We start from the raw sequence: 16,002 nt of genomic DNA on the forward strand, positions 1-16,002 counted from the left end.
CGCAGCGCCAGATCCAGGCGCCCGCTAGCCCACAAGCCCAGCAGCGCCGCAGCGACCCACCTCTACTCCGCTGCCTGACGAGACCCAGAGCCCCTCCGCTGCTCCCAGGGATGCACCGCTCCACAATCACATCCCATCCTGCAGCGAGCTTCTCACAGGGGCACGACGCTCTGCCGCCAGGCCCTGCGGGACCTCACCTTCCCTGCAATGTTCTCCCTGTGCTGGAAGCAGGGTCCTTCCTCCGCCCAGCGCACGGCCCGGCCAGTCTCGTCCCCGACACCGCTCCTCCTCCTCCTCCTCCTCTCCGGGGATACTTCGGCCGATCAGCCGATGCTCCGATCTCCGTCTGGTCCCGCTATTTCAGTGGGGCTCTCCGCCAACCACCGGTCTCCCTTATCTGCTCAGCCGCCGGGACCCCCGCAGAGCCCCGTCCCAATCAAAGGATCCTCCTCTCAGAGACCACCCGAAATGGCGCTTGCCGCCATTTTCCTCTTCCCTGCCGGCAGCTATTTTCGCTTGAAACTGCGTCTTCCGAGGAATTTAAGCTTCATAACTTCGTCGGATGTCTGGGCTGCATATCATTTTCATTTTAGGAAAGACTTAGGGCGAAAATCCTCCTATTAACAGGAGAAAACGCATGGCTTGAGCTCTACAGTGTGGAGCTCAAGGGAAACACGACCACATGGTGTGTCGCCTAGCCACTCCCCAAAAAAAGGCCCTCAGTTTAAATTATGGTTTCATGACTTTGACACCTGATGCGAAGCCAAAACAAGAGCGTGGGCCAGGTCACTATATTCCCACGAGGAAGGTCTTGCCGAAACCTTTGCTTCCTGGAAATTGCTTGTTTTTACCATGTTCCACCCGTCAGATGATAAGTCACATTGAACCGCGCAGTCGTTCATTTATTTTTGTACTGAATTTCAGATACACCGAACATCACCTTTTCAGAACCCCCCAAAACCCAGTTGTGATGCTCCACATTTGGTAGTTTCGCAGTGTCCGGAACGGGGTGCCTGCTTACAAAAGAATAATTCAACCCTCCTATTGTGCTTAAGCCGGTTTATGTATTAAAAGTTTGTGTTATTGTTTTAGTTGTTCGATGTAATAACTGCATTGATTGAACAATGCTATACTGATAGCTACTGTACTGTTGACTACACTGATGCATTATCGCTCTCTGCATATGAGCCTTTTTTGTACATTTGAATGACCTTATTTTTATATTTTTCAACTGTGTTGTATTTTATCTGCTGTTAATGGTGAAAACTGAAATAAAATAAAGTATACTTCTCTATATGAGCACACCATCTTAACTCTGCATTCCTTGAACATATTTCCTTCCTCTGAGTGTAAGTGATCAGTAATTTGACTAGCTGGAACAGTACCTTCCAATAGGCGCCATTAGATTCTCATATGGTTGAATCCCACAAATGTCAAAAATAAACGTATAAAATTGCAAATTCTCATTGATTGAAATATGCTTTTAAAAAATCAACCTCTGTATTATGTTTTTGTTAGCGATTGTTGTTTTCTGACTTTTGTTCCTGTTAATTTTTTGAAGGACATCCATATCAAAGCGGAGCACTACATGGAACTGGCAAAGCCTGAGGATCTGATATACCTTACTTCCGACTCCCCTGACGTACTTGAGGAACTGGACGATACAAAGGCTTATGTGATTGGAGGTCTAGTTGATCACAACCACCACAAGGTACATTTTGTTCATAGAGCGGTCTCATGGTGCCAAAAAAGACATCCTCTTTTTCTCAAAGTATACCTTCTCCACCCCCTGCTTATTTTCTCATGATACTCCTCCACCTTTGATGATGAACTTTATTCTTTCATTATCTTTATTTCTGGCCCCCTTTTGTCCCTTTTCTCACTCATTCCATTACATTTCATTCCTTTGATTGCATTATCATTTGCATTTTATTTCATTATAATGTGTATGTTTAACGTTGTAGTTCCATTTGGTCCATTCCTGTATTTGATCGGCTTAATGGCTTTTAATTGTAGTCTGTTTTATCTGCCTCTTGATCAACCATTGATCGCACTAGCAGTTCTAAGCAGGTCCTGCCTTTTTTGGTCTCTGTGTCATAAATGTTGGCACTGATTAACTCAACTTGTTGCGCCTGCATGATCTTTCAACACAAAAAATGAAATATCTGCAAGAAGTGCACTATTTCCAATGGAAAAGTACATCAAGAAACTCGGGAATCGATTACACTACACATGCAAATTTTATCCGTGCCCAGTTATAAAGCTGGGTGCTAACAGGGTTTCCTAGAAGCAGCCAATAAACTGATTAATTCCTATTTGCAAACCCTTAATAGGATTTGCAAGTCTAGTTGCCACACTCAGACATTGCAAGTAAGGGAAACACATGTGTTAGGAGCTCATAAAAAGTTTGATTAACAAAAAAGGGATCAAAACAGTTTATCGCATTTTTACTTGGGGCAAGTTGCCCTTTTTTGGTTTTGGCGCTTTGGTGGCGTAAGACACCTAATTGCTAAAACATTGGTACTGCAAATGTAAAAAGAAAGGGGAGTTCGGGAGCAGTGAATGGCATTGGCATGGTAACTTGCCAATGCTTGGCTATGAAATGGCTGATTCACTAGCTGGGCTTTCACCCTCTCGCTCATGTCTGCCGGGCTGCTGCTGTTGCCGGGGAGCTGTGCATGCTACTGAAGAAGGAGCAAAATTACTGCACTTAACTAGATGCCCGTTAGATTTTCATTTGTATGCACCAATGCTTTTTGTCAGATGAACTCCTGACAGACTATGTTTAAAGTCTGCAGCAGTGATCTCTGTTTGGTCTGCTTTGCCTAGCCCTCTTACGGCCACTCCTTGGAGTAGCAGCAGTCTGACAGGAGTTGAAATAGTTGAACGCCACAACAAGGATCCGTGAGCTGCAACATACCCATATATAGCCCGAATTAGTTATCAGTTTGATATACAGCCCAGGTTTTCAGTGTTTTTGCTGGGGCTCTGCCTTTCCCATTCTCGCTCATTCTCTGTCTTGTGCCCACTAGTAAGCAGTCTGGATTTTGTAGTCATCTGCAGCTCATAGGGCCTTTTAAAGTTCACCTGATTATTCTGATTACCCATTAATGTGCCTTATTTGTGCGTTTCTAGCTTTGTTTAATTCTTGTTTCGTGATTGTCCCTCTGCTCTGAACCTGTGTGGGAATTCTCGAGTGCCTCGTTTCTCCGACGTTTGTGTCCATGCTTTTGGAACATATTTCCACCACTCCCTTAAATGGCTGCAATTGTTATCTAGCAGGCTGTGCCGCGGGTTTAATGCTGGTCTGCCCTTTTGCAGTCAGGTAAAGGTACCCGGTCGGCTCCATAGCTCTGTAGTGGAATCAGAGATCCTGAGATGCTGTTAGTGAGTTTTGTTCTGGAGGAGGGAGCCACCAGAGTAGACAAATGTTGAGCGGGCGTGCATGTGCGGGTGGTGGTAGTGTGCCATGCACCCCTCTTATGACCATGGAACGCGCACACTCGGGTCTTACTGTTCAACAATGGACTTTAATTGGGATTTTACTAGCCCTCATAAAGGGCTACTATATTTGGGAATTTGTGTGGGGAACAAAAGTAACCCTCTCCTGTCTCCTACCCCATCTCACAGCTGTGGTGAAGAAAGTGTGCCACATGTATCTCCAAACGCATACGACCGGGTCGAAGCAAAAACAGACGTGGATCAGACTGGCACGAGCCACAGAATGAAAAGGGGGAAATTACACTTCACACAAGTGACGCGCCCCACCCTCTACAACAAAAAGAGGAGGCGCGAGCTGCACAATTGGAAGAAAGGTTAATTGAATTGCTTATTCAGACCCGTTGCAGGAAGCTGTGTACTCTGCTCTTCAAAAGCAGGCGAGAAAGCGCCAAGAAGCAATTGCCTAACCACGCATATAAGCTTATTTAATCAGCAGCTCTGCGCTATAAAGACATTTCGCAGATGAAACATAATACACAAAACAAAAATAAATGTAGTCCAACTTGATTAAGTGCGGCCATATTAGTTAGTGATCGGGAATGGATTCAAGATCATATTTGCAATTATGAAATGCCAATACATTTTAAATATATTTGATCATATATTTTCAACATTGGGAAAGAGTGGACTGGAAAGGATTAATCATTGACGCGTATTTGTCTGTGTTACCAGTAGAAACTCATTTCCATAGACTACCTCGCCCTTTCCACCAAAAAAGCCCAGCTATATTTGGCATAAAGTCTGGGCAGGGAGACCAAACACTGAATGGGCCCGAAGTCTAATCTCACCTGTCTGGGCCGACTCGGGCTGAGCTCAGTCGGATACATAAATACCGCAGCGGGGTGGTCAGGCGCAAGTGCTTTCAATCCGAGCACACATTTTAGGGCTAATAAAAAAACATGTTTCTGTGTACCGTGCTTGTCTGTAGCCCCCATGTGAGTCGAGCAATCGGCAGGGATGCAGAGGGAATGCGTTTTACCACAGCCTTGGTATTTTGGCCAAACACTGTTTGTAATCTGAGCTATTGGTTTTATGCGTGTCATCCACTGTGGAAGTGCCATTAATCAATCTATCGCAACGCATTGTCTAGACTTAAAAATAGCAATGAAGAAAAAAGTGTCGACCCTCCTCACCTACATCTCTTCTCAATCAGTGTGAATAATGCCTTTGATAACCTATCTTTCATAGATGCAGAAAGGTGAGACAACTTCTCCACTGCGGCCCAAGTGATTGAAAGCAAGCGCCTAATTGTTCTCTGCACAAAACGATTGACTCTTGGTGGTTCTGGTCTGCTGCATAGTGGTTCCTGTTACCGGCCACCGTATCGTCACGTACTGCCCCGCCCACTAAGGGGCTGGATTGATGACGTGGAGTTGGAAGGGGGGGGGAGTTGAGGGAAAGCGCGCTTCAAACAAGTTACCGTTGGAACCGAAATAAAGAAGGTTCTGTTTTCACTCTTCAGGTTGTGTGTGTGTTATTTCCTCCAGCCTGATCCCAGGCAACACTTGCGACGAGGACTGTCCAACACACACACACCAGAGTCCTCCTTGCCGGCGGTCCGCTGTACATCCTGGCCTCTGGTAGCCGCCACGCCTCCTCCTCCTCCTCCTCCTGTCATCACCAGCGATCCCGCCGCGCGAACACTCTGGCCCAGGCAGTCCTCCTCCTCCTCCTTCCCCTTCCCCTGACAGTGCCGGCGATCCCGCCTTGCGCACCCTCTGGGCCTTGGTGCGATGTCACGCGCCGAGCCTGCTCCGGAGCTCCAGTGGCCCGCGCCACCCACGCAGCCCTGCTGACCACGCCCATGAAACCTGAGGCATTCATCTTCAGGAACGTGTGCAGACAACGGTGAGCGGACCCCCCCGTCCCCTCAGTCACACGTGCTGTGTTTATTTCAAAACCCAACCATCAGAGAACATTTGTCCTAAGAAAGTGGATTAAGCCCAAAAGACTACGCCTGGTCATAATTCTGACCACGTGGTCTCACCAACAGACACACAGAATCCTCTAAAAATCTGCCTCACTGACACACCGACATTTTGTTGCCTTGTCATATTCGACTAATAAATCAAAATTGGGGCCCTCCTACGCCCCAGTGGTGACACCCACATCCTATCGCCAACGGTCAGCACCAAAAAAAGCACACTGTCCCCTCAGGATGAGCAATTCAGCATCGCCCCAGCCAGCCTTCTCAGCTAAATCTATTCAGCTACAGATGCCACCACCGTTCACCATGACACCACAAGTCACAAAAGGGCCGAGGTGGACTGAGTGGATGGAAGACTTTCAGCATTTTGTGAGGGGTTCAGGGGACAGCGACTCTCCCCGTATAAGTGAGCCGGTCAAGTGGCACAGCGAGTAGAGCGCTCACTTTGATATCCGTGCAGAGCTTGCTAACGCAGGTTCGAACCCCGGCAGGGCCAAACTCAGCCTTTCATCCTTCCGAGGTCGATAAATGAGCACCACACACCGTGGGTAATAATACGCAGCGCTTAGATACCTGAGGGTTCGTAGCGCTATATAAATGCGAAATTATTATTATTAATAATAATAATAATAATAATAATGAGACATCTTCCTTAATTTGGTGGGGGGGAGATCAAGACTATCGTTAAAACCATTCCAGCAGCTGAACAAAATGATTTTGCAGCATTAATCAAAGCCCTTGACAAACTGCTCATAATCGAACCTAATTGCGATTACGAGCGATATCTTTTTAACCAGTGCTTTCAGAAACGGCAAGAGACGGTGGATGAATATATAACTCACCTAAGAGTAAAAGGCGCCCACTGCCAATTTGACGCATTCTCCCTTGATGAAGCAATACGCCTTAGAGTCATAGAAGGCTGCCTATCGCCTGCACTCAAGAAGCAGTTGTTGAAGAAACCCCTCACCATCCCTGAAGTCATTGAGCTTGCGCACATTTTTTAGAGAGTTGACGCCCAAGCCGTGTCCATGACCGGAACCAGCAACCCTAAACGAGACACTACTGAACTCATAGCCGGCGTCCAGCCGCCTCGCCAGAGTGATTAAGGGCCACACCCATACAGACAACAAGCCCCCCAAGTACCACATCAACAAAGACGATGCTACCGTTGTGGCATGGCATTTCCACACTTAGGATCCTGCCCAGCACTATCACAAAGTTGCACGAACTGTGGAAGAGAAGGACACTTTCAAACAGTATGTAGAAAAGGGAAACTATTCCCCACAATACGACCCCAAGATCCGGTCAGGATGCCATTCCGCCCACCCTTCCCCCAATATGGACCACAGAGGTACGACCAACAGAATCAACGGCAATATGAGAGCCGTTGATGAATATCAAGATCAAGAATACCCACAAATGCCTGACTACGCAGACCAACAACAATACTTCACAGACGAATATGACAATCCACCGGAAGGATATGGTGAGGACGCATACTACCACGATCCCACAATTGCATACAACGTATACTACGACCCACATAACCAAGACAAGTATGTCAACCTCGTGTTTGACAGTGAAGAAGGCAGAGAAGCCCGGAAAATACCAATCAAGATGGAAAACTGCCTGTTCCACTTCATGGTAGACTCAGGCGCCACCGTCAACATTACGGGTCAACAAGATTACTCGAGAATCCCAAACCCACCAGCGCTTGAGCCTTCACACTCCATAATCTTCCAGTGGGGAGCAGCAATGCCTCTACAGACTATTGGACACTTTACACGCTGCTTTCTCCTAAATGGACGTCAAGTGGACACCACCATCCACGTTATTTGATCCCTCACCAGAGGCTGTTGCCTCCTCAGTTACAGCACTGCCTCCCAGCTAGGCCTGATCGAGATCCACGTGAGAGCGGAAGACACCATCACCTCGACCATGATCCGACAAGAGTCTAAGGAAAAGGTTGGGACGATTCTCTACGGGCAATCCCAAAACCTCATCACAAAAGCAGAGATTGTGCAAAACTTCCCGAATCTGTACAATGGACTAGGAAAACTCAAAGGTCCACCAATCAAGCTTCACATAGACCCCACAGTGAGACCCGTGCCACAACACCCAAGGAGAGTTGGATTTCACCTCCAGGAAGCGGTTTCACGAGAACTAATTATCGAGCCAACGACGGGACCAACACCATGGGTCTCTCCCCTTGTCATCGTGCCCAAAGAAGGGGGCAGGCTACGCATATATGTCGATATGAGAGGAGCTAACACACCGCCATCCAACGCGAAAGGCAATCAGGCCCATGTATCGAGGACATGATAGTACAATTGAATAATGCCTGCATGTTCTCCAAACTCGATCTAATACAGGGATACCACCAACTGGAATTGCACCCAGACTCCAGAGCAATAACAACCTTTGCAACTCACGACGGGTTGTTCAGATACCGGCGACTTAATTTTGGCTTCTCATCTGCTGCTGAAATTTTCCAGGAGGCAGTGCGACAAATTATCAGGCTAATCCCAGGAGCGTTAAACTACAGTGACGACATCCTAATCTTCGGCTCGTCAAAGGAAGCTCACGACGCTGCCCTCCTTGCCACCTGCGAGGCAGTACAAGCCACTGGCCTCATACTCAACATCGACAAATGCCGTTTCAGCAAGTCCAGGCTCAAATTTTTCGGCCACATCTTTTCAAGCGAGGGGATGATGCCCGACCCCGAGAAAGTGGACGCCATTACAAAACTCAAAGAACCACAACAGGCAGCTGACGTCCGCTCCTTCCTAGGCATGGCCGGATATTGCACGAGATACATACCACACTACGCATCACTCAGATAACCACTCAGGAAACGTCTACAAAAAGAAGCGACATTCGACTGATCACCAGCGTGCCAACGTGCATTCAATGCCATCAAACAATGCCCACTGCCTTGCATATTTTAACCCGGCCTGGCACACGGAAGTAATGGTGGACGCCAGTCCAGTCGGCCTGGGAGCAATCCTAGCACAGACAAGTGGAGCAGATGTCAACCCCAGGCATGTGGTAGCATACGCAAGCAGAGCATTGTCCACCTCAGAAGCGGCCTACTCTCAGGCCGAAAAAGAAAGCCTAGCCGCAGTCTGGGCATGTGAACATTTTCACAACTTCCTAATTGGAAATAAATTCACCCTGATAACAGACCAACAGGCATTACTCTCACTATTCGGCAATCCACACACCAAGATGCCTCCGAGAATAGAGCAGTGGGTAATCCGCCTTCAAGAATATGATCGTCCTCCCAGCCGCTCTGAGGAAAGATGTTGTCCGTACTGCACATGAAGGATACCGGGGGGCCGAAAACACAAAAAAACAACTGCAATGTCATGTCTGGTTTCCATTCCTGGACGCGGCAGTGGACGAATGGATAAGGAACTGTCATGCCTGCCATTGCACGTCGATCACTGAACCTCCTGCTCCTCTACAACACACTCAAATACCAGACCACCCTTGGGAAAGAGTGGCCATAGACTTTTACGGACCCACAGATCCGGGTGAATATCTCCTCCTAATCAGTATTCGTGATTCCCTATATTGAAAAAAATTAACCACCACAGCTTTTCCTCAAGTGGCTGCAGTATTAGATGAAGTACTCAGTGAACGGGGCATCCCCAGAATAATCAAGTCCAACAGCGGACCACCCTTCTGCGGACATGAATTTGCAGCGCTGGCAAAACACTTAGGTTTCAAACACATGAAAATCACAGCTCGTCACCCGCAAGCAAATGGAATGCGGAGCGATTCATGGCTTCGCTTTCCTCTGGAAAGAAGACAATCCAGAGAGCCCGCATTGAAGCAATAAACTCAGACCAGGCACTGTGCCGACTCCTCAGAGACTACCGAAATTCTCCAAACAAGGCCACGAACAAAACACTGGCAGAATTCTTTGTCCGGTACGAGGTACACACCCGTATCCTACGAAACCCGGCAATCACAGAGACTGTGGATACTGAATTAATTCAACGAGATGCAGAAGTGAAAGAAAGGGCAAAGCAGGACACTGACACAAGGCGCAAAGCAACGCCAAGAGACTTTCAGATAGGAGACGAGGTCCTGGTACAACAACCGATGATACGAAAGACAGACCCACGGTTTGCCCCGAGCCCCATGAGAGTCACAGCAATAAAAGGGACAATGGTGACAGCCCAAGACCATGACAAGGCCATCACGAGGAAATGTCAACAATTCAAACACTACCTCAAAAGAGAAGAAAGCGAGTCTCCCCCGAGACCCAACACCCCAGAGCCATGGGACCCACGAGATGACCAGTGGATCCCGCCTGGGGAAGACGCTAGCAGAACAGAACACGGCGAGGACGCCCAAAATGAAGAAGTAGCAGAAGCCCGCCATGAGAGACCACAGCGGGTAATTAAGAGACCAGCACGACTGGTCAAAGAATGTTAGTCCGACGTTTGAACATTTGTCAGGGGGTGGTGTTACCGGCCACCGTATCGTCACGTACTGCCCCACCCACTAAGGGGCGGGATTGATGATATGGAGTTGGGGGAGGGGGGTTGAGGGAAAGCGCGCTTCGCGCCAGTTACCGTTAGAACAGAAATAAAGAAGGTTCTGTTTTCACTCCTCCGGTTGTGTGTGTTATTTCCTGAAGCCTGATCCCGGGTAACAGTTCCCCATTTGATAACTGAATAACATTACTTTTCTTGTGTCCCAAACGGAATCGTTTCAAAACCTCAAAACCAGCCTCTCCCCAGCAATAGTCTCTAAATGCACTTAATAAAGCCAGCCCGTTAATTCGGCGTGAAAATAATTGAACAAATCAACTGTCAAACTGTGGTAGGAGTGGATTTAGAATAGCCAAGTAACCCATTGCTAGAAAAGGCCATTTATATCAACGTGGTTATTCTGATGTGGCCAATAAGTGCAGGTCGAGTTAATTTCTTGGGAGGCGTGGTTTCTGTATCGAGATTAGAGTTTGGTAACATTTTTTGGAACGCAAGATTGTTTTCTGGATCTGTTCTACCAGAATATTCAGAACAAAAAGTGGAAACAAATTTCGTCAAATAATTTTTTTTTGCCTATGATTTCTTTTCAGTATAAATTACAGGGTTTATACACCCTTGATGTTATACGGGCAAGACCTCCACTGGGGCATCGGAGCACATCGCAGGACTCAAGATTCCAAAGTCCATGCCTGTGAAAGCCACCCAGTGCCGTTTTTGGTTTTGGCACATTTTGGTGGTGTAGCCACCAAAATATTGCCAAAACACAACTGCAACATACAAGAAAGGGGTTCAAAGAAGCACGGGAAGGAGACCAGAAACTGCTGCCAGCAGCATCAGAGCTCTGAGAGGGGGCAGGGGAAGGTGGGCGGAGCTGGACCAACAAGCACATTCACCACTCCCACACACTGACACGTTTTCCATCCGCTTAACAAACGTTTTAAAAAAGTATTCCTCAGTCCTAGCTCAGCAGTCTCACTTTTGTGAATTTAAAACTACACAGAGCTCCCAAGCGAGAAGGCCACCCAGTCCACTTTTATTCCTCTTTCAATTCTGGGCTTCTTTTTTATTTCACGTTCCAAGAATTCCATGCAAAAAACCGCCCCCCTCTTTGTACCACCATCCATCCTACCCCTCTATCTCTACTCAATTCTACCTCTTCTCTCTTTACCCCCACCATGCACCGCACCCCCCTCTCTCTGGCTCTACCCACCCTACACCCTTTATTCCCCCCACTCCTTACCCCACTCTACCCCCTCTCATCCTACCTCCCACACACACTCGTTATTGCTTATCCTCTCACTCTGACCCATTCTTGCTCATATTTCCTCTTGCTCATCAATGGCACCCTCTATCAATGGCCTCTTCCCTTGCTCTAATCCCCTTCGCATTCTGCACCCCTTTTCGCATCCTCCTTTAAAACGTTCCACTCTCATCCTTGCACCCACGTGCCTATAAATGCAACATGCAAAGAACATCAGTAAACGCCAAAATGATTGGCATTGCCAATGCTTGTTTAACATGGCGGAAGGCAGGAATTACAGTGGGGAAAAAAAGGAGAAAAAAACAACTTGTATTTTTAAAAAGTATTCTTAACATATGGACACTTTTTACATGGTTATTTAACACTTCAAATGCAGAAATAAATAAAACGTTCTCTGCTGACCTGGTTACTGGAGTCTGCAGCCAAAGTGTGCTTTTTTTGCTGCTGCACATTTTAATGGGCAATTTGTGCTATGCAAAGTTTCTGAACTGAGACAAAGAAATGTTTTGTGAAATGACTACAAAGAGGATTTTGCAACTGGTTGTAGGCATACTTTGCGCATTATTCCACTTTTTATGTGAATTGGGCTCCTACAGTTAAATAGTAAGATAGCCTAGCATTCAAAATTAAATGCTTTATTAGTGTTAAAAAACAATTTTCCTGAAAATGACCCATCAATTGGGGTCCCAGTCTTTCTTCATTAGTCTTAATATCTTCGAAAGATGATGGCATTCATTTATATTCAGCCTCTTATGTTCAGCCTCGCGATAAATTCATGCTTTTTGCGTATAATTTGCTGCACCTTGAGGACCCTTCCACGAAATTAATGTAATAACTCTGTAATTATTCCTATGACCATCGTATATAAAACCCTTGTGACAGATGTGGGGAATACTCTGCCATCTATGGAGAACCAAATGTCTTGGCTCTTTAACCCACATCTTGCATCAGAAAGGTTTGCATCAGTCTGCCCCCACATAGCATGACATCTGCCCTCTCCCGCCACTGCTGCAGGGGTTCAGAGAGGCTCTGAAGCTAGTATGTAGATTGATGGTACTCTGGTACGCTCTTTTACATCTGGGCTCTGGTGACAGTGGTGAGCTAGTTATCTTAGCAAAGGGTCCCATTGTGTGGCTCGCATGCAGTGCACCAAAACTGTCTGTGGTGAGAGGAAGTCGACGAGAGATTTGTGCTTCGAGTTGCCATCGCCTGACCAGCGGCACATTGAGGGGAAGGTGCTGGTGGAAAGCCTCTCCAAGACGTGTTGCTATTGAGGAGAATTTGGAGCAGTATGTGGGCCTTCATGCTGTGACTCTGACTCCTTTTGCATGGTGTAGTGCCAACAGTCGCCCATCCTCCCCAGCAGACATTTCTGTGGTTGGAGAGAATGCCAGCGGATCAAGCACTCCTTCTCTCCCTTGTCTTACATCAAAGGAATGGCGCTTCACTGTATGGAAGTGAACTCTCTGGGCAACATCCGTGAAGAGACTGGAAGCAGGGAGTGTAGCTGTTCGAAGCTTTAACCAACACGTTATATCCGTCACCATTATACTTCTGGGTACTCACGCATGTGATAGAGATGTGGACCCTTTTATCTTTGAGGGCCAGTGATCTTGGAGTGTTTCTGAGTCCCAGTTGGACGTATTATGGAAAATGAGACATGGGAATGAAAGAAGACGTGCAGGGCTGGTAGGATGATCTGGGAAACCGTTTATTTAGAACTGAACAGTTCTGCTCCAAACAATCTAGTTGGGTAATAACAAACATCCAGATATCTTTACCATTCAGTCTGGTGTGTACTGTCCGTAACACTGCTTCTGAACAGTGGTGACTAAAGTCAGAACATAAAAATCACTCTTTAGCACTTTCAGGAGATCTTCAATATGACCAGCTATAATTGGAACAACACTGGGGCAGTGTGAGGGGAAGAGGGGGCGACAAATTGCCCGAAGACCAAAAGACATGGCAAATAAGCTCGAGATGCTACCACAGAGCACAGATCTTGGCAGAGAAAGGAGAAATGCCTAACAAAATGTGAGCAATAGTCCATATAAATCCCAAGTTCATAGAGCTTTGCATAAAAAAGAACATCCCATGTGCCCGCTTTCAGTTTTTTTGATGGCAGGCTCACCTTCTTCGACAGCAAGTTCTCAACGATCTGTAAAGCGATCCTGGCCAACACAGCAACTTTACCATCGGGAAGCAGGTGAGTGCTGCGCAGGGCAAGCCGACCCCAGATGCCCCCCACAAAGGAATCTCTGTGCCCCCAGGCCCCTGCACCCTCTTTGCGTCCCCTCTCCCCGCTCCTTCCTGGATCCCTGCTCCCGCCTCCCATCCCGCCCCCCGTTCCCCATTGGCTAACTGGGCCCGTGGGCTCGGGTCTAGCGACCCGCGGCAGCCTCCCTGCTTCCTTTACCATCGGGAAGCAGGTGAGTGCTGCGCAGGGCAAGCCGACCCCAGATGCCCCCCACAAAGGAATCTCTGTGCCCCCAGGCCCCTGCACCCTCTTTGCGTCCCCTCTCCCCGCTCCTTCCTGGATCCCTGCTCCCGCCTCCCATCCCGCCCCCCGTTCCCCATTGGCTAACTGGGCCCGTGGGCTCGGGTCTAGCGACCCGCGGCAGCCTCCCTGCTTCCTTTACCATCGGGAAGCAGGTGAGTGCTGCGCAGGGCAAGCCGACCCCAGATGCCCCCCACAAAGGAATCTCTGTGCCCCCAGGCCCCTGCACCCTCTTTGCGTCCCCTCTCCCCGCTCCTTCCTGGATCCCTGCTCCCGCCTCCCATCCCGCCCCCCGTTCCCCATTGGCTAACTGAGCCCGTGGGCTCGGGTCTAGCGACCCGCGGCAGCCTCCCTGCTTCCTTTACCATCGGGAAGCAGGTGAGTGCTGCGCAGGGCAAGCCGACCCCAGATGCCCCCCACAAAGGAATCTCTGTGCCCCCAGGCCCCTGCACCCTCTTTGCGTCCCCTCTCCCCGCTCCTTCCTGGATCCCTGCTCCCGCCTCCCATCCCGCCCCCCGTTCCCCATTGGCTAACTGGGCCCGTGGGCTCGGGTCTAGCGACCCGCGGCAGCCTCCCTGCTTCCTTTACCATCGGGAAGCAGGTGAGTGCTGCGCAGGGCAAGCCGACCCCAGATGCCCCCCACAAAGGAATCTCTGTGCCCCCAGGCCCCTGCACCCTCTTTGCGTCCCCTCTCCCCGCTCCTTCCTGGATCCTTGCTCCCGCCTCCCATCCCGCCCCCCGTTCCCCATTGGCTAACTGGGCCCGTGGGCTCGGGTCTAGCGACCCGCGGCAGCCTCCCTGCTTCCTTTACCATCGGGAAGCAGGTGAGTGCTGCGCAGGGCAAGCCGACCCCAGATGCCCCCCACAAAGGAATCTCTGTGCCCCCAGGCCCCTGCACCCTCTTTGCGTCCCCTCTCCCCGCTCCTTCCTGGATCCCTGCTCCCGCCTCCCATCCCGCCCCCCGTTCCCCATTGGCTAACTGGGCCCGTGGGCTCGGGTCTAGCGACCCGCGGCAGCCTCCCTGCTTCCTTTACCATCGGGAAGCAGGTGAGTGCTGCGCAGGCCAAGCCGACCCCAGATGCCCCCCACAAAGGAATCTCTGTGCCCCCAGGCCCCTGCACCCTCTTTGCGTCCCCTCTCCCCGCTCCTTCCTGGATCCCTGCTCCCGCCTCCCATCCCGCCCCCCGTTCCCCATTGGCTAACTGGGCCCGTGGGCTCGGGTCTAGCGACCCGCGGCAGCCTCCCTGCTTCCTTTACCATCGGGAAGCAGGTGAGTGCTGCGCAGGCCAAGCCGACCCCAGATGCCCCCCACAAAGGAATCTCTGTGCCCCCAGGCCCCTGCACCCTCTTTGCGTCCCCTCTCCCCGCTCCTTCCTGGATCCCTGCTCCCGCCTCCCATCCCGCCCCCCGTTCCCCATTGGCTAACTGGGCCCGTGGGCTCGGGTCTAGCGACCCGCGGCAGCCTCCCTGCTTCCTTTACCATCGGGAAGCAGGTGAGTGCTGCGCAGGGCAAGCCGACCCCAGATGCCCCCCACAAAGGAATCTCTGTGCCCCTGCCCCCCCATGCCACCATTTTGGGGCCAGGAGGCCCTTGCTGCCTCCCTTCTGCACGGCAGCTTCCCTCCCTCAGTCCCGCCCCCTTTGTCCTCCCCTTGCCCTGATTCGTCCACCTCCCCTTTATCCCCGACTTTCCCAGGGCAGCCCTCTGCCCGGCAGCCCCTCTGGCGAAGGGCGGCTCCTACAGAGGCGGCTCCAGGATGTGTCAGCAGGTGTCCGCAGGGGACGCCAAGGAAGCCAACAAACACCAACAAAAACCGTGAGTGTGGCATGGGTGGGGAGTAGAGCAATCACTCTACTCCTGAAAACCCCTGCCACTCTACCTTACCTACCAATAACATAGAGTGCCATAATACTAGCATGTCCACTCTTAGATGGAATTGTGAATGTTAGCATGTTCTTAGATGGAATTGTGAATGTTAGCACGTCCACTCCTTGATGGAATTGTGAATGTTAGCATGTTCTTAGATGGAATTGTGAATGTTAGCATGTCCACTCCTTGATGGAATTATGAATGTTAGCATGTCCACTCCTTGATGGAATTGTGAATGTTAGCATGTTCTTAGATGGAATTGTGAATGTTAGCATGTCCACTCCTTGATGGAATTGTGAATGTTAGCACGTCCACTCCTTGATGGAATTGTGAATGTTAGCATGTTCTTAGATGGAATTGTGAATGTTAGCATGTCCACTCCTTGATGGAATTGTGAATGTTAGCATGTCCACTCCTTGATGGAATTGTGAATGTTAGCAT

At 49.5% G+C, this 16,002-nt stretch overlaps 1 protein-coding gene across 2 annotated transcripts in view; it reads left to right on the plus strand.

Moving 5' to 3' along the window:
* Positions 1 to 16,002, plus strand: part of TRMT10A (tRNA methyltransferase 10A) — a 477,951-nt gene that overhangs the window by 269,066 nt on the left and 192,883 nt on the right. For both annotated transcript variants that reach the window (XM_069630723.1, XM_069630724.1), the window contains exon 5: positions 1,562 to 1,711. In XM_069630723.1, the coding sequence (XP_069486824.1) occupies positions 1,562 to 1,711 (150 nt within the window). The remainder of the gene's footprint in view (positions 1 to 1,561; positions 1,712 to 16,002) is intronic.

This window comes from Ambystoma mexicanum, chromosome 6q (assembly GCF_040938575.1).
Source record: "Ambystoma mexicanum isolate Mex_15411 chromosome 6q, UKY_AmexF1_1, whole genome shotgun sequence".
In the NCBI taxonomy this organism is placed as follows: Eukaryota; Metazoa; Chordata; class Amphibia; order Caudata; family Ambystomatidae; genus Ambystoma; species Ambystoma mexicanum.